This window comes from Charadrius vociferus, unplaced genomic scaffold, assembly GCF_000708025.1.
Source record: "Charadrius vociferus isolate BGI_N301 unplaced genomic scaffold, ASM70802v2 scaffold72, whole genome shotgun sequence".
Classification (NCBI taxonomy): domain Eukaryota; kingdom Metazoa; phylum Chordata; class Aves; order Charadriiformes; family Charadriidae; genus Charadrius; species Charadrius vociferus.
This window is the reverse complement of record NW_009647830.1, coordinates 824,118-851,317: the sequence shown is the minus strand read 5'-3', so window position 1 is coordinate 851,317 and position 27,200 is coordinate 824,118. Positions and strand designations below refer to the sequence as shown.

The window sequence follows — 27,200 nt, the reverse complement described above, 5'->3', positions numbered from 1 at the left end:
ATTTGGAATGGATGTAAGTAGCTGCAGTCCATCTGCTGATACACTGATCCCTTGATCCAAGAAAATAATCTAATGTGCAACTAAATACAATGTATGGCTAATATAAGGATCTCTTTAAGAACTGCTGTGTTTTTTTCTGGGGAAAGAAAGTGAAATAATTTTCAGGGACTTGTGGGAAGAGGGGAACTATGGATGTGTAAGGCCACAAATTAGTAATAACTACACAGAAATAAATAGAGGGATATATTTACTTCTGTACTCAGTGATTGTTCCTTTTACGTAACTATACAAAGATGAAAATAAGACACTTTGAAACTTCTCTAAATACTACTTTTTTTTTTTAAAAAAAAAGTTAGAATTGCAGTGCAAGTATTGGGTATGGTACAGTATGTTTTTAGGTTTTCTACTAAAATGTACACTTTAAAAAGGAGTGCATTTATGTTAACTTGCAAAGTTTTTGAAAGTAGCAAGATAGGAAATACTAAAAGTCTTTAAATTTCTCCTATTTAAATAATTTTTTGCTGTTTTCATGTTCTTGGAAGTTGTTTAAGGGAAAAGTATACATAGCTAAACATTTTTCCAGCACAGATGGTCACCAGACCATGTAACCGTCTCGGTTAGCTTCTTCTGTTTGATGTTTCGGTCCTGATATCTGCAGTACTTGGTGGTTAAAAAACAGAATGACTCTATGTCAGGTAATTGTGGTAATAACCAGGCGGATTAATCCAGGCATACTTGAATTCAGGTCTTCTGTTTGAATATTTGGTTATTTCATTTTGCATATCTAACAGAATTCTAACAAAAACACTTGAAAGTTGCACAATTTGGAAGAGTCGATCTCCAGGTAGATCAGGGCTTTGACTTTGGAGGTGGGAGATTTATGCTGAAGAACAGGACTGAAATCAACAGAAGAGACGCTGGTGTGTTTGTCTCCCATCCTAGGGCAAGCTTCTAAAAATGGTTTTTGTGGGATATGTAGGTAAATACACTCCTCTCTTGACCAGCAATTTTAGCTTTATTAAAATATGCGAAAAAAAAAAGGTAATGTTGTCTTAGATGAGTCAGTATGTTGCAGTGAAAAATTGCTGTCCCTCTAAAGTGCACCTACTTTGTTTGCGATGTTTTACCCATTATTTAAGTGCTAAGCCTGAAGGTTGAAACTGGTAATGATAAAAACTTGAAGTACGTTGATTCATTTAGACTCTAGAAAAAAGTTAATATTGTAACAATCTATTCATCACCAAAAATCACCTTATTACAGTGACAGCTTTCCATATTATGATCTGGCTAAGCAGGATGATTATGATTGCTACTAATGCTAAGTTTTTGTTGAAGTGAGGCAAGAGTCATCTAAGGTGTGTTACATTCTGTACTTAATCTCTGATTGAGATGCAGTGATAGTCATAGATTTTATTTAAATACCTAGTAATAAGAATTGAGTCATGGCTATGAAAATTAAGTAAATTTACTAAGATCTAAAGAAATTTACAATTTTTTTTTAATAAGCTTGAAAAGGAACCTGCAGGAAAACAAGAATTCTCAGGAAGAAATTTATATTTGGAAATAGCACGATCAGATCATAAAAATGTTGTGAGGAAGGCTGTGTCTTGCAGTGCAACAGCTTTGCCCATAAAGTAGCATTTTGATTTCTGGTGCACATATTATCTTTTTTTTGATCTCTAAGCTGTTACTATTGCAAGGCAATAAAAACTCTGAGTGAATGTTGGAATTTGTGTTTCCCTTATTACTTCAGCATAAAGGCTGAGAGGTAAGGTATAGTGGGTTGGTTGGTTTGTTTGTTATAAAGCTTGCTGCTCAAGATGTATGAAAAACTGTTATCTTTTTATAGAGGATTTTGAATAATAAAAATGCACTAGGAAATCCTACTCATCTAAAATTAACTGTCTTACCCTGTAGAAATAAAAAATCCTTGAAAAACCTCTACCGTCTGGTTGTTCGTCCACATAGAGATGCAGTTTACCATGCCTGCTTTTCTAAGGATAGACAAAGAATAGCATCATGTGGAGCTGATAAAACACTTCAGGTAAGGTACCTATGCATTACTGAAAAGAGATGCTGTGTACCATTTTGATAACATTTCTTAACAGTCCCGTTGCTTTTCTTTTGCCGTTATGTGGAGATATTAGGGATATAGAACATATTGGAGAAAAATGATTGAAAAGGATGTATTATTACATAAATATCAAGTTGCATATTTAGAATTGTAAGCATTACCTTCTAGTTCGAAAGCTTAACAGTGTGATTTCAGGGTTTATACCCTCACCAGTGTAATATGTGAATGTGAGTTGCCTTTTAATCATATGGAAAAGCTCACAGCCTAAGTTAAGTAATGCACCCCAGAATATTTAATATTTGCTTGCAAAAATGGTATTTCCAGTTGTGGTAGACCTTCTACAGAACTGAGAAACAGTAAGATGTTTTAGTTACAGCTTTACTATTTCTATGGGGTGGTAATGGGCATTATGCTACTTTGGTGCTTAATTAGTAAATTACCTCATGCAAAAGAAATAAATCTGGAGAGAAAAATGAACCCCTGAAGTTGAGGACAGTATTTGATTGGAAACGGGCCCAAGTGCATAGGAAGCGGATTAGGGGAGACAGAGAGGAAAGTGACTAATATAAATTTGCCAGCAGTCTGCCTGGAGGGGAGCCAGCCAGCTCTCAAGAAAACTAGCAATCAGCCAGACAGTAACCTGGTAAAGTATCCATATTCCAGACAGCCAAAGGTAAGGGAAAAGAGCAACGTTTCTGCAAGCCTTTGTGGACGCTTGATAAGTTGAGTACTAAGTAATAATATTAGTGGTGCTTAGTTGCTGTTAATTTGGCTACTTAATGTGTTGTTATTGTGTTTTTATTTAATTATTTTATTTGCTGGCTTCTACAATATTATGAACGTGGCATCCACTTGCGGAGATTCCTGGTGGATGTACTCATTTTATGCTGTGCTGAAGTTACTGTGCTGGGCTTTTGTACTTAATGGCCTTATTATTGAGACTGCAGATTGCTTATTTTTCTCTTCATTTTCTACTCAAAAAAGTAAAATCTGTGGATTGCGATTGCATTTAAACTAAACTTTTGTTGAAGAAGTAATAGGAAAATTACTAGTAATTTTTTTTTCTTTGTTTAACTCCGAACTTAGGTTTTTTCTAATAGTGGCCTAAGCTTTTCACTTTTCAAGGCTACTTCTACTGTTCCTGTAAAATAAAAAAACATTGCTAGATTAAGAACTGATACTCTGGAGAATTTGCTGTAAATGTAAATTTCCTGTTACTTCAGTATTTGTGTTCTTATTTGAAAAATAGCAACCGTTTCATTGTCATTGATATTCCCATTCAATGAAAAGTAAAGGAAAAAATGGGGACTTCACAATTGTAGTATCCTGAATGCTGCTGTAAAGAACACAGCGTGATTTGTTTTAGTAGTTAAGAATATGTAACCTAAGGAGGAAAGGGAAAACTGATTTATACCCCCCCCAAAGTTAAATCTCAGAATTTTGGGAAATTGATTAGTGGTGTGTGACTCTTTTTCCCTAACTGTCCTTTTATTGCCTATGACTAGCTCAGGATTGAGACTCCTGTCATCCTGTGCAACTTTACACTGCTACTTTTTTCTTGTTTGTTCCCCAAATCATCACTTGCTGCTGAAATTCTTACTTTTCACAGAAGGATATCACATATATGTAAACCTGGAATTTGTAGTTTTAAGAATGGTTTAGATTTTGTTGATAGATACAGTGTTTTGCAGTTCCTATTTAAAAATACTGAGAAAGGACAGGGATTTAGGCTTAAAGAGTGAGGGTAGAAAAAGGCATTAATGAAACACACATTGCATACAGAAATCTTCTTAAAAATCAGTTTTCACTGTTTCTCTCCCTAACAATTTCTATGATCCTTACAAAATTGAAGCTTAAATTATTTTTATTATGTTCATTTGCCTGAAATTATAAATGCTTTCAAAAGTAAACCAATTTTATTAAGAGCTTATCTGAAGAGAGCTGTTTGAGAGAAAACAAACTTATATTTGTGGTTTAAAATTGTACATGAGGTAAAAGATGTTATTGTTTATTGTTTTAGGTGTTTAAAGCAGAAAGTGGAGAGAGACTCCTGGAGATAAGTGCCCATGATGATGAAATACTTTGTTGCGCTTTCTCTGCAGATGGTGAATTTGTAGCAACTTGTTCAGCTGATAAAAAAGTGAAGGTAAGGAAATGGAGAATAAACAATTTTTGTTTCAAATTAGTAATTCTAATTTCAGTTTTAACCAACTCAGGCAGAGCAAATTCTTAAGACTAAAGGGTTTTTTAACTGTCTTAAGTTTTATGTGGATAATTCGCTACTTAACAAACACCGAGAAAAGCTCTACTTGTTACATGACATAAAAGATACTTAATGTTAACATCATACTTACAGAATGACCACTTATTTTACTTGTATTATCAGATGATTCTTTTTAAGTAGAACACAATGTGTGAATCCAGTCCTATCCATAACGTGAGATGAATGTATCCATAATTCTTTTTTTCCATGTTTTTTTTCTCTTACACTTGAATAATTTGGAATTTTAAATTCCTCAGTATTATAGCAAAACCTTGGTGAAACTCCAATATTTGTCAGATTCTAATCTGAATTATGACCTTTCCCCTCATAACTTCCTGTTTCTAATTGTAAATAAATATGCTTTAGTTTTATCTTAAAATTATTTTTGAGGTATTATTAAGAATGTTTTACGGCTTTACCTGTATTTCAGCAGAATTTACAGATTTTTTTAAATTAAGTACTTTAAATATATTTAAAAGTCTTTTTCATCCTTCAATTCTGTCTAGATCTGGAATTCAAGAACAGGCCAGTGTAAGTGTGTATATGAAGAACACGCAGAGCAAGTCAATTGCTGCCAGTTCAATAACGGAACTGGTCAGTATCTTTTAGCCACCTGCTCAAATGACACTTTCATCAAAGTAAGTGGAAAAGGTTGCGATTATTCTCATGCTGCTTATCATAACAGGATAATTATTGATGTATAAATGTATTTAAACACTATAAATTACATTTTTTAAATGAGCCTGGTAGAAGAAAGATGGCAACAGATTAAAAGTACTGATTGTAGCTCTGTAACAGGATTTCAACAGAGCAGAACAGAAGGAGTTTTTATGCTCAGCGAAGGAGAATGGGCAAGTTTTCTGTCGGTAGGGCATGAAGGCGAGTGCTTTGGCGAGACTTTTACAGGGTGGGATAAGAATGGGAGAGTATGGGAGTGAAATGCCTGATTAAAAACAGCATAAGAAAATTGAAGGCAGAAATTTAGGATTAAAAACATTGGTAATGCAGAAAGATTGGGGGGCGAAAAAGCATTATTTAAGTGTAGTAGGTACGTTTTTTATTAAATTGATTGGACATAGTAAAGAACAGAAGGTGGAAGCCAACAAAATAACAGTAATCAAAGCAAGAGGTTTGTCAGGTTAACCAGCTGGCACTATTCAGCTTGGGGAAGCAGTATGTATACACAGAAAGAGCAGAAACTGGGCAACTGAAGTCTGCATGTGAGGCAAAGGGGAAAACAGAAGAATCAAGTAAGACCTAGACTGTGGCAGATAAGAGTGCAATTTCACAGTACAACTAAGTAAATCACACAGTTAACTGGCACTGAAGATGGTAGTCCTACTGCCCTGGCTATATATTCTTGCCTTTGTTGCGGTGCATATGCTGATCTTATTCTGCAGTGGTTCAAGGAACCAACTCAGCAAAAAACTCTGTTCGGTGCAATTGGTTTTCTGCTCATTTAGTTCCCTGTAGTGGCTCAGTTGCCCAGTTCCAGTGCAAGAGAACTGTTGGGAGTTGAGAGTGAGGAGTGAGCTTGTTAGCCGGGGGGACAACTGTTTGTACCCGCTGTAGCTGGCAGGATGTGAGGTGTTTTAACTGTAATGTAAAGTCTCATCTGAAGAGTTCTTGCAAGAGCTTGCGTTTGTGTAAACTGGAGGTAAAATACAGTTGTGATCTGATGTCACGGTGGAAAGTAGAGGCTTTCTTGCTGACTTCCTGGATGTCTCAGGAAATGCATTTGCTGTCTGAGGCTGACATCTTGGAACAGGTAGATTTAGAAAGGACTTGTTTAAATTCACCATTTTTATACTGTAAATGTGGTTAAGATTTTATAGTGTTTGACATTTTCATGAGAAATGAATAACAGAACTGAAGTATGCACAATAATCAAAAGGGACTGATTTTTTTTTCAGAGAACACCAGTGGGTTTTTTATGTAGGAGAAAAGGAAGAAATTTGGAAACAGAGAAAGGAAGTGTGGGTTATAGGCTTGGAAACCACTGTATGTGAGAGGGCTGGGGAGGAGGAACTCTAAACAAACACGCACATGGAATGTTCTTTTAACTTTGTTAGAAATTTCATTTTTTTATTATGTGTAAGGCACATAATTCTGAACTTCAAAGTTGAAAGGGAATGAGGCAAGAGGAAGCTTCTTCCCCAGTCTGAGGAAACTTTCAGTAACTTTGTGCTATTCAAGGGCCTTGTCTGCACTGTACAGAATGTTTAACTAGTTCTATATAATTCAAGTGTTAATAGTTTCCATGCAAGTTAGCAGATGGAGGTAAATTGTGGTGTAGTCTGGGGCATAGCATCAAGTCCATGAGCATGTGGGTAAAACTAAGAAAAAAATATTTAGGTTTTGGTTGCCAGTGCATGATTTTGAGAAGAACATGTCAACAATCTGTCTTTGAATAATTCATGAATATGATGATATTTGTATGGTTTTTTTCTCATGCAGCTTTGGGATTTGAACAAAAAGTATTGTAGAAATACAATGATTGGTCATGTAAATTCCGTCATTCACTGTAGATTTTCACCAAATGATGAATACGTTGCTAGCTGCTCAGCAGATGGAACAGTAAAGGTACGCAGTGTATTTTTAAATGAACTGTTTGTTTTGATGATTAATTTTTTTCTTTTTTTATAAAATGCAAATTATGTATAAGAAAACTTTGTGTCTGTATGGTCAGCTTTAATGAATTAAATCCTGAAACAGTTGATTATTGGTCCCATCTTTAATGCAAGATTTTGAAATGGCTTGTCTGGTACTAGGGAAAAAAGTTGGGTGCCTGTCTTTGTAAATAAAGTGGACTTTTAATAGAGTTGCAGAACACAGATGTGTGAGCCGACTCGGGCAGGACACAGGAACAATGACAAAACCACAGATGGAAGACAAAGAGCAAATTTACTCTCAATACCTCACAAATCGGGGAATCTCCAAAGCGACACCCAGGCAGAGGGACGTGAGCAGGGCATGCAGGCACCGCAGACCGGGAGAAAGTCCTTGTTAGCAGGAGCGTGTGTGCTCTGACTTGCTGTTCTCGCCTGCTTTTCAAGGGTTCTAGCAGGTGTAGTTTTCCACTGTGCTTTGATCTTCTTCAACAACGAGGCAGTGATCTCATGTACGATAGATAAGGTGTCCCTGAGTCCATCCCAGGGCTACGTTATCTAAGGGCCGATGTTCTACTTGCGAGCACACAAGGCTGAACAACAATTAGTGTGATATATGTGTTGTCCAGCACCCAAGGTGCGAGTCACTTGAGCGTGTTTGCTGTCCTCCTTGCCAATCTTCGGTTATTTTCCCACTTTGGTTATTTTCCCACAACATAGTATTTTTATTTTTATTCTTTTGTTAAGAGATAGTGTTGTAGCTGGAATAATACGAGGGAAAAACCCAGAGAGTTGGTTCTGCTACAGTCTTCTTCTTTTGTTTTTTTTTGTTTTGTTTTGTTTTGTTTTGTTTTGTTTTTCTTTGTTTTTTTGGGGGTAGTTGCTTTTGGTTGTTTTTTTTCTTTTCTTTTGATCTAAGCTGTCTGAGCTTGTGAATATTCTAATGCTATTTCTTGACTGAGGAAACTAGCAAAGGCTTTTTTTGGTATTCTACCCTCACCTCCCTTCTTTCGTAGAAGCGATTGGCAGTTAGCTCTCCCCTGTTCAGTAAAAAGAGGTTTTGTGCATTTCCTTTCCTTTATATTGCAGCTTTGGGAAGCACGCTCAGCAAATGAACTGAAAAGTATTGAGATAAAAGATTTCTTCAGAAATGCAGATGAGCAACCAGATGATGTAGAGGTCTTAGTAAAATGTTGCTCTTGGTCCAGAAATGGTGACATGCTTTTGGTGGTAGCCAAAAATAAGCTTTTGGTAAGTACCTCACTTTAATAATTTTCTTCAAGGAGTATAGAGTCATAGAATGTTTTGGGTTGGAAGGGACCTGAAAGATCGTCTAGTTAGAAATTATGATTAAAGATAAAATTCGAGACCATTAAGATGTTTCAAATATAAGGTACGTGGTTTCAAGTGTGTGTAAAGTAAAAATATGTGGGCAAGAAACTTGTTGACTGAGAGAAATACCCTCTAAATTCAAGAATGTACATTGTTGAGCATATAAGCTATTTGTCTATGGTGAAGTCATACTACTGGATGCTAACTATTGTAATTATGTGTTTACAGCTTTTTGATGTTAAAACATGTGATTTGTTAACACAAGTCATCGTAAGTCATCACAGTACAATTCAATACTGTGACTTTTGTCCTGGTGATGAGTTAGTAGCAGTTGCTTTGTCTCACTGTTCTGTTGAGGTAAGTGATTGCCTTTTGTCTTAATAGTTTCTTGTATGCAGAGGTAAAACAAATGTAGGTATTTTAGTGAGCTTTCAATGTGCTTTATTCTTTTCAATCTTTGTTCGCTTCTGGAATGTGAAATATTAATTGGGAAATAATATTTTAAAGTTATGTTTTCATTTTGGACAACAGAAGTCACATTTATATGAAAAGACTAGGCTACTAAACTTCTTTGAAGTTACTGTTGTCTCGCTCAGGAGTATAGGCTGTCCCATTGCTAAACTCAAACAAAACCCCCTCTCCCTCTATATGCTGCTACAGAATGTGGCAACTCGCTAAAAAGGAATAAAACATCTAGGGACTAGTCCCACTTTTGGGACTAGCACAGCTAGAGTAAACCTGTACAAGTATCAGTTTGGGGGTTGGGTTTTTTTTTTTGTTATTTGGGTTTGGTTGTGTTTGTGCAATCTACATGGTCAGCTGAACTTGTATTTTTCTTTTCTCTGTTTTTTCCCCCCTCATCTTTTAAAATTACAGCAGTCAAAGAGGCTGCTGATTCAATTTCCCTAACCATCGGAATGTGATAGGCGGGCACAATTCTTTTAACATCTGATTTCAGAATGAGAAGTAAGGAAATACTAGAAGAGATAGTAATTAAGTATGCTACTTGTTTTGCACTATTTTCTCTGTAAATGCATTCTAAATCCACTTTTCTTCTTTCATATTTTTTTTGTAGTTATGGAATATTAAGTCTTTATCAAAAGTAGCATATTGCAGGGGACACATGAGCTGGGTTCACTGTGTGACGTTTTCGCCAGATGGATCTTTATTTCTGACATCATCTGATGACCAGACAATACGCGTAAGATGACATCTTTCTTTTTTGAAAAATGTGAATTTCATAGAGTCATAAAATAGTTTTGTTTGGAAGTGACCTTTAAAGATTGTGTAGTCCAGCCTCCCCTGCAAGGAGCAGGGGAGGTTGGACTAGATCAGGTTGCTCCAGAGCCGCATTCAACCTGATCTTGAGTGTTTCCAGGGATGGGGCATCTACCACCTCTCCAGGCAACCTGTTCCAGTGTTTCACCACCTTAATTGTAAAGAATTTCTTGCTAATATCTAGTCTGAATCTACCCTCTTCTAGTTTAAAGCCATTACCCCTTGCTCTATCGCAACAGGCCCTGCTAAAAAGTTTCTCCTCATCTTTCTTGCAAGCCCCTTTTAAGTACTGAAAGACCACAATAAGGTCTCCATGGAGCCTTCTCTTCTCCAATTTTTATATATATATTATTAAATTATTAATTTAAGGAATTGTTTAGTATAAAATTACATAATATATAATGTTTATATTATATGTGATATATATTTAGTATTTATGTGTGTTTATAGCCAATATAAATGTAAATATTTGTTATAAAATTATTTAGATATGCAGTAAAATGAGCTGGCTTTTTTACTTTATTTACTGTATTATCTAAATATACTGTGTATAGATATAATTTAAAGTCCAGTGGCTGTTCAAGAGTAATTACAACCTTCTGTTTTGTTTTAGATTTTATCTGAATCAGGAACGCTGAAGTTTTTTGAGGATCCTAGCAGACTTGATATTACTTTCATTGTTAGATATATTTGCATGTTAATATTTAGGGTAGATTTCTATAATTCTAATGCCTTTAAAACCTGTGAAAGTAAAACTATAGTTTACCAATGTAACCTTTCATTTTCTCCCAAGTTAACACTTATATTCTTGGAATTTTGAAAGCAGCTGAAGTATAGAAATCTGTACTTGGTATTTTTTGTAGTTGGATTTTAATGCTCTTCCTTGGATGAGAAAATTGTGTACTTTATAGCTATGACTCTAAACACAGGGGAGTCTGCTGGTCAGCCTGGAAGAAATTAGTTCTGTTTCATCTGTTGGAATCACTATAGTAATTGCACAACCTTCCCTAGTAAATAAAAATAGCAGAAGCATAATTTTCATTCATTTAAAAAATCAGTGTTACTTGCAAGTTTGTAAGACTTTAGTTTACAGGTACTCTGTCTCAGCAAGTGTCATATCTTGTCCTTTAGTAAAACTAATGAAATACTGTGTTCTTCAACAGATTTGGGAAACAAAGAAGGTGTGCAAGTCTTCTGATGCTGTGCTAAAAAGTGAACTAGATGTTGTGTTTCACAGTGATGAAGTGATGATTTTAGCAATTTACAATCAGAAACATTTACAGGTAAGCTGTATTTCTCAATATGTTAGTACATTTGAATGTTACCTGCAAATCTCAGTAGGAAATGGAGGAAGCACTGAAAGAACTGCTTGTTCATGGCTTTCAACAGTTGAATCTGTACCAGATGACTCTTAATGTATGATAACATTTTTGTATCTAGAAACTCTGCCTAGTTTATTAAGCAAAAATGAAGTTTGAGGGGAAATTTCCACACTGATGTCAAAACTGAAGCTGGATGCAGGGTAACAAAACTGTTTTCTCTTCACGACTGGGTTGGCTGTGGGCTCTCCGAGGGGCTTATCTGTGCACAGCAATGTGTAATGTGCGCAGCACCTATAGACCAGGTGTTACACAGCACATGTACGTAATGCATCAGAACTTCTGTGTAATAGCTGAAGGAGTCATCTCAAATTGGGAGAATGAAAAGTGTGAGCCCAGGTCTGCCTATAGCCTTAGGAGAGCATGGGGTCTTTTATGTCTTGAAGAAAATACTAATAGTGGATACACTCTTATTATGCTGGACCCCTCCACCAAGTAGTAAGTACACCAACATCCAAAATATAATTTTTCTGTTTCATGATAGCAAATGTGTGCACATCTTTTTTTAATCATGATTTTCTAATACGTCAAATAAAGTCAGTTGATAGGATTTTCTTTGAAGTGAAGGTAATACAGTTCTTTCAGATTGTGCTTCTACTTGATTGTAACCATTTAAAAGCGGAAACACTTTCATATTTGTTTACTGCTTACACAAACCAATTGCATTTTAACCCACAAAATGGGCTGTTGTGGTTTAATCCCAGTCTGCAACTAAGCAGCACATGGCTGCTTGCTCTCTCTCCCCTGATGGGATGGGGGAGAGACTCAGAAGAGCAAAAGGGAGAAAACTCATGGGTTGAGATAAAGATAGTTTAATAGGTAAAGTAAAAGCCATGCACACAAGCAAAGCAAAACAAGGAATTCATTCACTGCTTCCCATCAGCAGGCAGGTGTTCAGCCATCTCCAGGAAAGCAGGGCTCCATCACATATAACAGTTACTTGGGAAGACAAACACCATCACCCCGAAAGCACCCCCCCTTCCTTCCTTCCCCAGCTTTATATGCTGAGCATGACATCATATGGTATGGAATATCCCTTTGGTCAGTTGGGGTCGGCTGTCCCGGCTATGTCCCCTCCCAACTTCTTGTGTACCCCCAGCCTACTCACTGGCGGGGTGGTGTGAAGAGCAGAAAAGGCCTTGACCCTGTGTAAGCCCTGCTCAGCGCTAACTAAAGCATCTCTGTATTATCAACACTGTTTCTAGCACAAATCCAAAACATAGCACCATACTAACTGCTATGAAGAAAACTAACACTACCCCAGCCAAACCCAAAACATTCTCTTTGCTTGGTTTTCATCAGAATTAATTCTTCATTAATCTGGGTAATTCTTACTGTAATACTGTTGATATAGCATATAGCAATCATTGTAGCGATTACATACGGTATTATATAGCAATTAACATCATACAATTCAAATCATTGGCTATTCTTGCCCAAAATCAAATCCCGCTGAGGTACACGTCAGACACCTCCATTCTTTTGCGTCATACACCAAGTGCACCCAGGTCCTTGAGCAAAAGCAATCCCACAAATGGGTTTGCCTTTGCCCGTGGCGGGAATAACCCAGACTGACTTCCCCGGCCTATTTTTTATGCGCTACAGGGACTTTATCACATTCTACAGTATGTAAAAGTTTTGATTGGGCAGGGCCAACTCGATTGGCAGATCCCCTAGTGTTGACTAACCAGGTGGCTTTTTGTGTACCCCAACGTTTGAAGGTCCCACCACCCGTTGCTCTCAGTGTAGTCTTTTAAGAGCCCATTGTATCATTCAATCTTCCCAAAGGCTGGTGCATGATAGGGGATGTGATATACCCACTCAGTGCCATGTTTTTTGGCCCAGGTGTCTATGAGGTTGTTTTGGAAATGCCATATCTGTCAGCACAAGGTAGCTATTTCAGGTGTTTAGCCTAAAGGAGCATCTGAGTGGGAATGAACCTTTGTTCTGGGCTGTGAAAGCAATGAATTCTTATTGCTGGATGTATAGATAAGTGAGTGTTGGAACAGATACTGTGGCCCTGCACTGAGGGACGCTGTGCAGATAATAGTTTTGTTTAGGGTCTTGTCGTTTTTCTTAATTTGGCTGAAAGCAAACATAAGCTATGTAATCCTGGCTACTCAGCATGACCGTTGCTTTTATTTCTAGCCCTAAGAGATGCTCAGCTTTTCCTAGGCTGCTACTAGAATGAGAGATTCCTCTGCAGAAACTTTTATTCTTGTTTGCCTTGTGCTTCCTGTTTCTGTCTTCCTGATTATTTTCTATCCTCCTTCTTTTGTCTGTCCTGTCAACAAATTAACTATTTCTTACTCCACCTAAAAATCCTACTGAAATAACTTAAGTGGAATGGTGGTGGTATTTCAGTAGAGGGGAATACAGACGTGGAAATAGCTAAAGTGTCTCCAGTGGGGCCTTGTCAAAAAGATTTCAGACTTTGAGCCAACAGAAAGTTGTCAATGTTGAAACTGAAATTTATGTGAAAAAATAGTATGTGAGAAAAGAGAAGCTGCATCTATTGCAGTGAAGAGATGGGAGAAACCACAGCAAATGGAGTTATCCCTATTTATGTGTGGAGAGTAGTTTAGGATAATCACTGATTCTTAATCTTCCTGAATTGTAATATCTGTAGCGACTGCCATGTGTAATGGTGTAGTCTGGCTCTCATCTGAATTAGACCCGATCTATTTATTTATGATTGGTATATTTCTATTGTAACTTTACTTGAACCATTTCCTAGAGAGAGATGGTGCTTAGATTTTCTGCCCTAAATGCAATATTCTGACATGCCGTAGAGGTGCAGTCATGAGAGAAGACTCCATTGTAGAAAGAGAACAGATTTTTCACCCTTGCACAAGAAAAGAAATTGACTGAAAAGACAGTTAAGCATGTAATCTAACAGTATACCTCTGCTATCCATCTCTAAAAGTAGTTTTTCTTGCAACATGATGTTTTTACCCTTTGTAATTTGTAATCTCTCAGAATTGGGGTCCTAGTCACCTTTTGATGTGCAGTATGTTCACTTTTAAACACTTCACACTGGTAGCTTTCTAAACTTAAACTTGTTTGTAAATCATTGTGTTCTAAAGATTTATTTTTTTTTTCCCCAGGGTAATTGATTTGAGGGCAATATTGAGTTGAGATTTGGTGTATTGTATGTGCTAATAAGTTTAAAGTCATGCTTACAGAATGCTGGCTGGCAAGGTAAATTTGAGCATGGGGCTCACTATATGGCTTTTGGAAATTGGGAGTAGTATTTTGAGTTACTGTTTTCTGTAGTCAGACAAACTTTAAAAAGCCTTCTAATACTGAAATATGTTTCCTTCTGCAAACTTGTCCTGTTCAGAGAGCATTCTATGGAGATATTTGACCTGCAAAGCAATTGGTTTATGAAAGTAACTGATCCTTATCATTCAAAGTTTGAGACTGGTACACTGTTCTCTTTAGCCTTCCTAGCTCTATATTGTAATTTATTTAAGTTTAAATTTAAAAATATTGTAATATCTTAATTAACTTCCTATCTTGCAGCTTATCAATGGAAATACAGACAGTGTTGTTATGCACACAGCAGCCCAAGAATCCCCCATTTCCTGCTGTTGCTTAAGTGAAGATCTTAAATTTGCAGCTTTTGGACAGGAGAGTGGAACAATAAAGGTAATAAATCCTAAATTTGATTTTTAAAAAAGTAGGAAAACACCCTTCTTGGTGCTTTTTCTTTTTAAAGAAATGTCATTTGAATGACTTGGTACAACGATATTCTTCAAATTTTTTACATTTGTGAGTGATACCTAAATGACAATAATTTAAAGGTAGTGCTAATAATCACAGAACGGTAGGGGTTGGAACGGACCTATAAACATTATCTAGTCGAACCACCCTACTGAAGCAGGTTCACGAAGAGCAGGTTGGACAGGAACAGATCCAGGCGGGTTTTGAATATCTCCAGAGGAGACTCCACAACCTCTCTGGGCAGCCTGTTCCAGTGCTCTGTCACGCTCAAAGTAAAGAAGTTTTTCCTCATGTTGTGATGGAATTTGCTGTGTTCCAGTTTGTGCCCATTGCCCTTTGGCCGGTTGCTGGGCACCACTGAAACGAGTCTGGCCCCATCCTCTTGACACCTACCCTTGATAAGGTCCCCTCACAGTCTTCTGAGATAATGGAGCTCTGAATTTCATTTTACTAAGGACTAAGCTAATATGAATTTTTGGTTGTTCCAGTCCATTGCCTGAGAATCGTGTATTTACAATCTTGTGTTATTTAAAAAAGAATTTGCAGGTTTTTTTCTTCCTTTTCCTCAAGTATGTAAAATAAGTATAATTATTACGTTCTTCATTGTAAAGGTATTACAGTTGTTGGATGGGAAAGTTCTGAAGTCACGGGAAGCCTACAGGACATCCGTGCAGCATTGTCGATTTACTTCTGATTGTCAGACTCTCATTTCAAGTGCTCATGATTCTGTTATACAGGTTTGGAAGATACTTAAAAAGATTATGTTGTAACTTACTTACAATTTATTTAAATAGATCTTTTATACTATAGATAATGTGAACTCAGTAAATGACTGCTGTATTCTGTATTGCTCCATCTTGGGATAAGGGACTGTAGAAACCATAGCCTCTATTTATACCTTATGTGGTAATGAATATTACACAATTACTATTATTAACGCTGTGGATGACAGAAAGGCACCATCTTCTTTAAGAGGGGTGAAAGGAACATTAATTTTCAAACAAGATAACTCAGCAGTTCTAATGGCATAAGTGAAGTGTTTCGGACACGACCCAGAACTGGCTATATATATTAGGTCTGTCAGGGGGCTTTCTTACACTGTCTGAAGGAATGAGGTAAAAAGACCTGTCCCTGAGCAGGCTGGTGTGTCCACCTAGTCCAGTACATCGCTGAATACAGATACCAGCTAGAAATAGAATGGCTGCACTAATGTAGTCTCAAATTAATAAGCTCTGCCTCTCAGCAAGGTAGATTGGCTCTGGAGAAGCATTCTGGTGTGTCTATATTAGCGTTTTAGCTCAGCTCAGGGATGCACTTTTGAAGTGAATGTCCTGGTCGTTTATGCACACTGTGCTTTAGTTTGCACTGCAGAGCAGTCGCAGGCATGCTGACGGGATTCCTAAACTAGAGCACACGCTCCAGCTACTAATAAGCATTCAGTTCAGACAACCAAACTTGAGCTGGTTTGAAGTGGAACCTGCAAAACACATGTGGATGCTGATCCTCAGCACCGTTTTGCTCACCAGATCTGTTCCAGCTTCAGTGTTCTACCTGCTTGCTGATATACATGCAAACTATGCTGCATCCCGCTTCGGTGTGTGTTTCTCTCTAACTCTGCATTGAACTTATGGATCTGAAGCGAGTTTGAGTGCCATCACTGTGGTCAGTTAAGCCGTACAGACAGCTCACCACTTTATCGACTTTTGGCTCCTTTCAGGTCTAATGTGGGTAGTTTTTCTTCTGGGTCCTCAGCTCCCTCTAGTGGATAGTGTCTCAGTTAAGCCTCCGGGATTGTCGCCTGAACACCTCTGCTTTCTGTTCTTTCTTTGATGCTGAAAACCTATTAATTTGAAAACTATTAAGTCATTGTCATTTAAATTGATGCTTAATAGCTTCTGTAGAATAAAATGACAATTCTTCCATTTTCAGTGAATAGTTGAATTAAAAACAGAAGTGTTGTTTTGTTATAAAAATGCAAACCAAAATGGCATTTCATTAAAAATACACTTTAAAAATATAAAACAAAGTGAATTTAAGTATCAAAAATATGAGGTCTGCCAGATGACTGAAATCTATTTGTTGCAATAATCAAAGGTTTAAAACGTAAAACTTCTGGGGTGCCTAGAAAGTTATTGTTTTGCTTTTCCTTTTAAATTACCAGTGAATTTTAAGCATCAAATTCACTTCAAAAATCAGATTATGTGTGTATTATAGGGAACTCTCTCATACGTGACTATTAAATACTATGGCATCCTCAATCTTCAGCATGCCTACCATGGATATCTTCAATATCTAACCTTTTAATTCGTTGCCACCTCCATAAGAACTTTTTATTATTCCTGTGACTGAAATATCCACCAGTTAGTTCATTCTTCTTAACTTATGTTTGCCATTAATATTTTTTTAAAAGTATTCCATCTTTATGATTAGGTATGGAATTGGCAGTTGAGTGAATGTGTGTTTCTGAGAGGACACAAGGAAGCAATCAAGGATTTCAGACTTCTGGAAAATTCAAAACTTCTTTCTTGGTCTTTTGATGGAACTGTTAAGGTAAATGAAGGCTGTGTATCAACAAATTGCATAAAATACATTTTACTGTCTCTTCTGAGATTTGGTATTTCTTGTACTTTGACAAATATTTTATTGAATTGATCCTAAAGTGTAAGCTGACAATTTTGCATTTTCAATTTCTACTAAGACTTACACTCTTGATGTATTTTAACTCTTAATGTAAGTATAGCAAAGTGTTGGCCATATTAGAATCGTGCAGCTGAGTTTTATCTCCTATATATTGTTCTGTAAGATGCAGGTTTTTTAACGTTTTTACAGTGTTACAAAAGTAATCTGGTTTTTCCTGTATATTTGGTAGGTTTGGAATATCACTACTGGAAACACAGAAAAAGATTTTGCTTGCCATGGAGGTGCTGTTCTTTCCTGTGCTGTTTCACCTGATGGTAGTAAATTTTCGTCTACTTCTGCTGACAAAACCGCAAAGGTTGGTTACTTTCTGTACAAAGATAAAAATTATGCCTTATTTGTCCTGAAATGCGTGCTATGTTTTTTTATTATGAGGTAGCTAATGATTATTTAAGTTATCCTGTTGTATTTCTAGTATTAAATGTTGTTTATCTGTGAACATGTTTGTAAAGCTGTTACAGCAGTTCATAAATGATCTTGGATGTAATTTCCAGCTGTCCTGGTGACTTCTGTACAAATAAAATGCATGTTTAACGCACAAGTTTGTACAGAACACCTTCTTTAGTTCTCTGTATAGATTTGTTAATAGCCTACCATTCTTAATTTGGAAACCTAAGTTAAGAAAAATATGTGGAACTTCTGGTGAAAGTGCTGTCCATAGTTTCTGGTATTCCTGTTCAGAAGCAAAGTGCAAAAAGAAGTGAGCTGTTTAATATTCTGAGGCTGCCCTGTTAGATTTTTAAAGTGTCCCATTACATTTTCAAAATATAGCTTTAAATTGATTGATGAATCCTTTTTCTATGAACAGCTTAAAACTTAATTGTAAATGAATCAGTTTCATTAAAGAGTATATTCCAAGGAAAAAAATATACACGCAGTTGGTTCAGTAATTTGTAGCAAATGTGGTCCTGTGTGATTCAGATAATAAAAAGAAAAACAGACTACAGTGTAATACATACATAAAGGTGCATGCATATATACAAAAAGTCTTATGTACTTTTGAATACTAATGCCTTTTTAGGAAGAAGTCATAATTGGTTTTGAACTCATTTTTTTCACTCTTCTGTAATGTTTTCCATTTAGATATGGAGCTTTGAAAGTTCATCTGTTCTTCATGAGCTGAAAGGTCATGAAGCCTGTGTGCGGTGCTGTACTTTCTCTCCTAATAACAAATTATTGGCCACTGGAGATGACAAAGGAGAAATAAGGGTACTGCTTTAACCTTGCTGTTTACTTTATAATTCAGATGTCGGTCAGTTCACAGGCAAAAGAGTTCTCATAGTTTGTGTTCTGCATGCCTAACTCGTTAGCATTGTGGTGAACATCAGGGAGTTGAAAATAGCAAGGTTTGCCACATGAGACAGTAGTTTGTAACCGTATTGATAGATTTATGTTCCATGACTGCTGAGGAACTGGTTCACATGATTTACTAATAATTCTACTAGGAATTGCATGTGTGATTAAATCCTTCATATATGATACAGTTCTAAGAGGAGAATTCATTTTTGGGATTATTCTGTCACTTCAAATAGAATGCTTATTTACAAGGGTGTTTTTTTCTCTAATATAGGAAAATACATTTCAACTTTGATTACTGGAGATTTTTTTTCCCCATTAAATTTATTTATATACATAATCTTCTCTCTCTTTTAGATTTGGGATATTTTAACAGGTGCATTACTTCACTTCTGCTCACCAGTTACTGTAGATGAAGGAGAACCAACACATGGTGGTTGGGTAACAGACCTCTCATTTTCTCCTGACAGTAAAATGCTTGTGTCATCTGGAGGCTATCTTAAGGTAAGCCTTGAAATAATAAAATATCCAAACATAGCTTAATAAATGGCAATAGTCTGATAATTCTAAAGGAACATGCAGATTAATTCAAAGAAACAAACAAATGTTTTACTTAACACAAAGCTGCTCCATTTTCATGACTGCCTAGCACTTCTCGCTTTGCTTCTCAAATCTGAAAGCCCCCTGAAAAGATCTCTCAAGAATTCAAACTTCAGACTTGGAGTTTGTTTTTGAAGTCCATGTATTCCATTTCTATTAGCTTCATATTTTTATTAGCAACATCCTTTACTAACATCCTTAATATTAAATATCCCAGGAATTTTTGTCTGTCTTAATATCCACTCAATTTCAGCAGCAATTGTGTTCTTTATAATAAGCAGAAAAATGCTTTATGTCAGGCTTTTTTTTTTTTAAAGATAATGAGTTTTATAATTTTCCATAAATAGAAATTCAGAAGGAATTGCAAGTGATAATTTTCTGCCTTGAAAGACATTCTATAAGTTATCTTTGGAGGAGGGCATGTTGAAACTGAGGAAATCAGTCTTTTCATCAGTCTTTCATTGGTTTGGACTGGTCATATGTTTTTTGGGAAGGGAAGAGGTGATCTTTCTTTCAGTATGTGAATTGGTTCCTCATAATTATAAATTTCTTACAAGTTTTTTTTTTTCCTCCTCCTCATGTGATAGCTGATATCTATTAGTAGAAACTGTGTGCGTATGTGAAAAGACATATTGTGGAATTCTCATCTCACATAATGCTAGAGGCTGGTTGATTGTTGGTCAGTGTTTAGCTGTTGGACATGCTACCAGGCTAATTCTTTGAAGTCGGTTAGTAGCCATTTAACAAAGACTGTTGAATTTTCTAATTTAGCATTGAAAACATCTTCTGACGTTCCTTTCATGTTAAAGAACAAGACGTGCATCCTGTTTCTAGCTTCCTTCCCATTTTGCCTTGCGGTTACACAGTATAGTGTTGTGATGCTTCTTATATTCGTAGAATGGTTTAGGAAGTTAGGGGCTTCTGGAACTCATCTAGTCCAATCCCTTGCTAGAAGCAGCTTGCAGAGTTAGGTAAAATTGCTTAGGGCCTTGCCCCATCAAGTTTTGTCTCCAGTCCCAACAGAGGTGCCTCTGGGCCCTGAGACGAGAGTCTGACTCTGTCATCTGTAACCCTCTTTTTGGTAGTTGAAGACAGCAGTTAGCCACCTTCTCTTCAGGCTAAACAAATTCAGTGCTCTGTGTCTCTTCTATGACATCTGTTCTAGGTGTCCAGCCATCTCAATGACCATGTTCTGGACTTGCTTGAGTTTGTCAGTGTCTTTCTTGTACGAGGGTAGGGCTCAACACACAGTGACTGAACTGCTGACTACTACTTTTTGAATCCAGCAGTCCACCCGTTTTTTCACCTGCCTTATATTCCACCCATCCAGTCTTTAGCTCTCCAGTTTGACTGTAGGGACACTATGGGAGACCATGTTGAAGGCTTGGCTAAAGTCCAGGTTAATCACATCCACTTCTGGTGCTATGCTGTTTGCAGAGCCATGTCCATAGAAGTAAACTGGGTAGTTCAGCATGATTTACCTTTGGTAAGTCTGTGCTAGTTGTTTATGATCACCTTCTTGTTCTTCACATGACTTGAAATGACTTCCAGAAAACTTGTTCCATAATAATTCCAGACACTGGAGTAAAGGCTTCTGGCCTGTAGTTCCCAGCATCTGCTTTGCCCTTTGCGAAGATGGGTAGGGCATTTGCCTTTTTGCAGTCATTGGGAACGAATTCAATCAGCATGTCTTCTCAAAGTATTGTACTTCTACTTTTCTTTCAGGGTCTACAGCTGGATGTGTATGATGTGCATGAAAGCACACACACCCACATACACCCTTTTAGTAGGGGGATACTAGTTAGTGAAAGTCTAAAACATTTCAGAAGTTTGGACCTCTAAAAACTGGACTGAGTTGGATTGTAGAGTTACATGGAAGATACCTTTAAACAAATGAGTCATCTTATTCACGCATCCAGCTATGTACTGTTGAACTTGCTGTGTGAGTGGTACGCGCTGGCCCAGCACCTGATCATTTATCCACCAACAAAGGTTCAAGAGCTAATTAAGAGCCCCCCCCAGCCCCTCATCTCCATCAAATAACAGACACTTTTGAAAAGGTGTTTTTAATCAGAACATTATGGCTGTGTAGTTGCAAATCTGTATTATGCACACAACTGTAATGTTACATATTTCATGAGATGAGTAAGCTAAAAAGTAGTAATACCACCTGCTTTTATAGATGATCAAAGCTGAAGGTAATCTTTTTCAATATTTTGCTGTGGCACTCAAATGTTGCAAGAATAGAAGGTAGACTTCTTACTGGAACAATAAAGTAACAGCTTTGTTCTGGATTGCATTTGGTTCAATTTTGCATTGGTCTACAGTTTTTCTGAGAGATGTGAAATTTCAGTCTATGTTCATGGAGTAAACTGATGGTCGCTGGTTTCTCTATCTTTGTTATTAGTGCTTACTGTATATTCTCAAAAAATAAAAAAAAATTCTAATCTCACCGAAAAAATGTCTGTCCTGCTAACAAAACTGCAAATGGTTTCAAATGCATACATGATTGATCCTCTTGTGAGTCCAGCTAAGTTTTTTAATCCAGCTATAGTTTCAATTATATTGTCTGGCAGTGCATTTCACGTATTCATTTGGTTATATAAAAATACATACACTTTTAAATTTTGGACATGTTACAGTTTACATCTATTGATCACATTTTGTGATGGGGTAGGGGGCAGTACCTGAATTTATTATTTTGTATGCTTTCCTGAAACTGGAACAGCTTCAGTCTTTTTGAAATTTCTTTTCATCTGAAAGTCTTACACCTCTAGTAACTGGTCCTAAACATTTTCTGCTTAAGACTGCTTCTATTTTCATTTTTAATTCTATCTCTTTGGGGAAAGCAGCCAAGTGGGTTTGCCATGCTAAAGCTGTTCAAAGAATTTATTCTAAGCTTCCTTCAACTAACTGAAAGTGTATTGTTATTTTTTTTATAGTGGTGGAATGTAATTACTGGAGAATCCTTACAAACCTTCTACACAAATGGAACAAACCTCAAGTCAATACACGTGTGCCCCAATTTTGAAGTGTATGTGACTGTTGATAATCTTGGCATTCTTTATGTATTACAGAAGTTGTGATTAATGTGCTGAACACTGCAAAGATAATTCATTTTTTCAAGTTGGAAACAAAATTCTGTTAAATGTTTGTCTTACACTCATTAAGCTGTGAATTATATTTCATTGTTGTATTCATGATGTTTTCATGTATATTTATGTACATTTATGCATGTTTTTTCAAATGAACTTGCATTTAATCTTGTTTTTAACAAGCATTGATTTGCATCTTAAGTATGTTGCTTCCAATTTTGTAAGGAAATGATATTAAGATTTATTCAAATTAATTGAAATTAATATTAATAGCAGTGAAGAACTAATAGGAATATAAAGCTTTGGAATTGTATTTTGTGCTAAGGCTGATGGCTAAATGCTCTCTAGCCATGAACATAACTGTGTAAGATGCAAAAAAAATTTTTTTTTACTGTGGTGCAAGGATTTTCATTTGGTACGGAACAGAAAGAATCAGGGACATCCTTCATTTGAAAAATGAACGTAGCTATCTTGGTGCCTGGTGTTCAAAACAAATCAAGTAGCTGTTCAGTTTACAGCAGTAGTGCTTCCCACTTGCGGTAAGAACCTCCATGCTTCTGACCTTGTGGAGATGAAGTGCATTGTACCACATATGAGCTATTCCCGTTAAGGGGAACATCTCGAGTCTTGTTTTATCAAGGCAAAATCTGAAGAGATACTGCAATTGAAGTGGAAGAGATTGTGCCATGTTTCCAGTCGAAGGATGAATACAGCTAACCAGCTAAACTGAGAGTGGAAATGGTTTAAAAGGTATATATTGAAAAATATAAGAAGGTGTGAGTTTTAGTTTTAGTTATTTTTCCTTTTGGAATTAGCATTCGGTTTATGCTACGGAGACATTTTACTGTCGTCAGCTTTGTTTACATGGGATTCTATGCACAGGGATCTCTTGCCTGGTAATATGTGATTTTCTTTTTTTATTTTTTAATTTTTACAGTCTATTTATAGATTCAACATAGGGTAGAAATGTTGAAGTTTTGTACTAATTCTACTTGACATATTTTTTGTGAATAATTAGATAACAATTTTTCTTAGGTACCTAGTAAGCCTTGTTCTCGTAAATTGCCTCTCAACTGCTCTGAGCAACTGCACAAGCATTAATATCATGGTTTTCATATTTTTCTAGTTGGCAGTAGAACACTCCATCTAAGTACTTGATTGTAAAAAGTACATTAGCAAGTGTCTCAACTGATACTGAATAATGACATTCTCACTTTTACTATTTTTTTTGTGTGCATTTCAGAAGATTTAATATGCATTCTGTTTTTGACAATCACCAGTTTTTCCTCTTTCTTAGCTTGAAATTCCACTATTTCTAAGGTGCTATTGAATACGGGTCAGTATAATAAAAGTACTGCTGGCAGAAATGTAAAGAGAAGAAATGCGATAGAAAAAATGTGATGTTTTGTATTCTAAGTATGTACAGCATTCAATAAAGATAATCCAGGCAATACTGGCCAAAGTTGTAAATTAATTAGAATTCTTGAGTGGATTTTTTTACAGGGAAGGAGGGAGGGGGAGTGCTGCCTCTTTTATTGTGGTTTTATTTTCAATCTAAACATAATGCTGCTTTGGAAACTACATCAAAAATATTTTAACAGGTATTGAATATGAGGATGGAGGAAAAAGTGAACAAAGGGAAACTGAAGTCTTGGAATGTGTCCTGCAATGTTCTACTGTCTAGTTTGTACAGAGCTCATCGGTTCCTTCCCTGAACAGCTGAAGGTTCCAGGAGTGGGAAGTTCCTCTCAGCCAGTGTCCCTTGATTGCATGGGCTGTGCTGTCCTTACTGCACAGGACCGTGTTGGTCTGAACTTAGAGACCCAACTAGGGAAATAGATACAGGATAAATGTTTCACCCAAGGAACCGGGGCAGAAGGTTGTCTTTTATGACAATGCTAATGAAACTCTGGTGATAGGAAAAACTGATCATGGTTTAATGAAGAAAGTGATCTGTGAAAGAGTGGAGTTCATAGCTGATTTCAGTTTTGAAGCAGGTATCACAGAAGCTTGACGAAATGTGGGATACACAGTGCATTCTTGAATTATTCTGCAAGAATGACAACACAGCAGCGTTATACTTGTTGCTGAAGCTGAGGAAGCTGTGCTTCCTGGAAGGTGGTGTTAATGGAGTCAGGATGGTTGCGATCATGTGCAAATGTATGGAATTGGCTGTACGTCTTTGTAGCTGAGGCGGAAGAAGAGAAATAGCGATGAGAAAGTCTGAAGAGGCAAAGAATAGTTATGATTCAGAGGAAGAGGATGACAAAATCTAAATGAAAAATTGTTAAAATAGGGGCCAACCAAGACAGCAACTTCTTTAATTTAAAATTTTTAAGAAGGTTAAGGCAGTTTACTGTAATAAAAAAATAAAGTGCTGCTGTGTCATCAGATTTAGCCATTCTTTTTGATGTTAGATGTATTCTAAAGGAAACAAAAGAAAGTTTGGCCAGCAGCCATTTTTATGTAGATTGAACATTAGTGCTTCAATTATCTCTTGTAATGCCAGATCAAATTGAGTCAATCTGCATTCAAATTTAACTAATAAGCATTGCCAATTTTATCTAGTTCTTGAACTGAAACTATAATATGCTTTTGTGTAAACAATTTTTAGATACAGTTCCTATTAATGATGCTTATCAGTTTCTGTAGAAGTTTTGAGTCTCTTCATTTTGGCAATTAGACCTACAGCTCCTTCACAAATCTCCTTTTTTCTCTTTCCTTTATTAAAAAGGAATTGTACCCACATGCGATACAGCTGCCTAAGAAGATGCTTGATATTGCCTTGAATTCTACCATCCCTTTAACTCCTGTGTTCCCCTTGCTCCTCTCTTATCTTACACAGTTGTTTGAAATGGAACTATGCAGTTATGGCCTGAGGTTTTTTCATGTAAAAGTTTATAGATTTCTCGTAGTGCTGGAGTGTGTGGGTAGAGCTGGAACCGGTAACCTGTTGCTAGTAGAGGAACATCCTCCACCCCAAAATTATTCTGCCTGAAAATAGATGCAGTTGAACTCTGTGTTACAGCATGCTGTGCAAATTGTTGATTTTTTTTCCCCAGTTTTTTTAGTGAAGTCTTCATATGGGACCCAGTTCCCCAGGTTATATCTAGCTAGGACAGAGTGCATGTCCTCGTCTTTACTGTCCTGAGGTGTTTTACAGAAGCTGATGCCTTTGCAGGTTTCAGGGGAAAGCCAGGCTGAGAAAGCAGTCTGACTCAGGTGGTGCCTTCTTGTCCTCCTGGAAGAGAACATTGCAGGGAGGCCACTCTGCCCCATCTTCAAGAAGCCGGTAAATCCAGAATACCAGTAGGCCACAGAGATTTCAGGTATGTTCTTCCAATGGCTAGTAGAACATGAACCCCTTACTGAACTCTTCAGGTACCCTTTCTCCTTCATAGCGAGTACAGATGCCATGGCAATGCCAAGGACTGCAAAAAACCTGGTGGCCGAGAGGCGGCGCTCAGGTGCATTTGTCCACATCTATCTCTTTCTTCTGTCTGCTACAAAGACACAAATTTACTTGGGTTCATAGATGGTGATGACAATGCCCGAGAGCTCTGAGGACTTGGGACGCCTTATTTCTGTTGTGATTTCAAGAAGAGCAGAAGCCAAATGAACCTTACTGTTTGGTGACCAGGGAGCGTGCCAGCCACTCAGAACACTTCCAGAGTGATTTTTGGTGCTCAGTTTCACTTTGCTCTTTCAAGCTAGTGAACGGGACACAATCACTGACTCTGCCAATGTGCGATACGATGTTAAGATGAGACCAGGCTTGTTTGTAGTACGAACCCTGCAGTAGGTTGACCTGTACTTTTCAGCACTTCCAAAGCTGCTGCGCAGCATGCTGCTATCCGCATCTTTGTGAGGTTTTTTGAGGGCTGGGGAGAAGTGGGTTTGGAAGAGGGGTTTTGGGTTTTCTTGGATTTAGAGGGTTTTCTTCCAAATTACGTTACTGCACACCCTCCTTCTAAGGGGGCTTTTTATGAGAAACCTTGCAACTAGATTTAATAGAGGCCTAAGCTGGGGCTCTGAGGGTGCATCCTAAAGGACCCAATGAGTTTGGAGTACGATTTCTCAGTCTGCATGTGTTATTGACAACTTCAGCACTTCCTATGTCATCTCCTACAGTTACACTTGAGGGATATAGCACAACTGTGTGGTGATTGGACCAGTTGAACTATTTAAGTGGCGTGCATGTGTTTATCCAGAAGGATGAGAAAACTGGAGTATCTTTTAAGTGTTTCAATAGGCGGTTTCTCTCTTGGGGCCTGACTGTTTACAGAACAAATTAGCTTCCTGTGCTTGTTTCCATTTAACAAACCATACGTTGTACGTATAAGAAGTGCTCTGAGAATGGTTAGATTCCAAGTCCTTCAGGCTAGAGAGGATTCTTGTTCTATGCTCAAGAGGAATCATCTGAGTACTTACTTAGGATGCCACAATTAGACCCTGTGTGTTTACATGTGTGGTATTTTTCATTTCTTCTATTTACTTCTTCCAGTTTATTTGTGTCCCTCTGTGATTATTTTTTTTTTTAGCTTTGTCCAGTTTCTCTAATAACATATGAACTCAGATGAATTTTGAAAATCATGGTGTTTAAAATGACTCAAAATGAGGCAAAGGCAAATTTGCTGAATCCAACTGTGTAAAAGTAAGTACGATGCTGTTTAGGTAAAGCATGTATGCATTTAGGCATTTTTAATGCCTAAATGCACAGAAAGTATGCTGAATATTTAAAATAACTTAAAAAATGGTATTTTACATTACTCACATTTCTAAAGCAATAGGCTCTTTTACCTGTTCTCTACTAATTGTACAGCAAATTTCTTTTCTATAGATAACTGGTAC

The 27,200-nt window shown here is 37.0% G+C and overlaps 1 protein-coding gene across 1 annotated transcript in view; it reads left to right on the top strand.

The window, feature by feature from the left end:
* APAF1 (apoptotic peptidase activating factor 1) overlaps positions 1–22,340 on the top strand; it is a 36,473-nt gene extending 14,133 nt beyond the window's left edge. The window contains exons 12-26 of the mRNA XM_009882637.1: positions 1,918–2,044; positions 4,095–4,220; positions 4,844–4,975; positions 6,795–6,920; positions 8,036–8,197; positions 8,507–8,635; positions 9,354–9,479; positions 10,720–10,839; positions 14,461–14,586; positions 15,273–15,398; positions 17,092–17,211; positions 17,531–17,656; positions 18,442–18,567; positions 19,012–19,158; positions 22,197–22,340. Coding sequence (XP_009880939.1) covers positions 1,918–2,044; positions 4,095–4,220; positions 4,844–4,975; positions 6,795–6,920; positions 8,036–8,197; positions 8,507–8,635; positions 9,354–9,479; positions 10,720–10,839; positions 14,461–14,586; positions 15,273–15,398; positions 17,092–17,211; positions 17,531–17,656; positions 18,442–18,567; positions 19,012–19,158; positions 22,197–22,340 — 1,963 coding nt within the window. The remainder of the gene's footprint in view (positions 1–1,917; positions 2,045–4,094; positions 4,221–4,843; positions 4,976–6,794; positions 6,921–8,035; positions 8,198–8,506; positions 8,636–9,353; positions 9,480–10,719; positions 10,840–14,460; positions 14,587–15,272; positions 15,399–17,091; positions 17,212–17,530; positions 17,657–18,441; positions 18,568–19,011; positions 19,159–22,196) is intronic.
* The last annotated feature ends 4,860 nt before the right edge of the window (positions 22,341–27,200 follow it).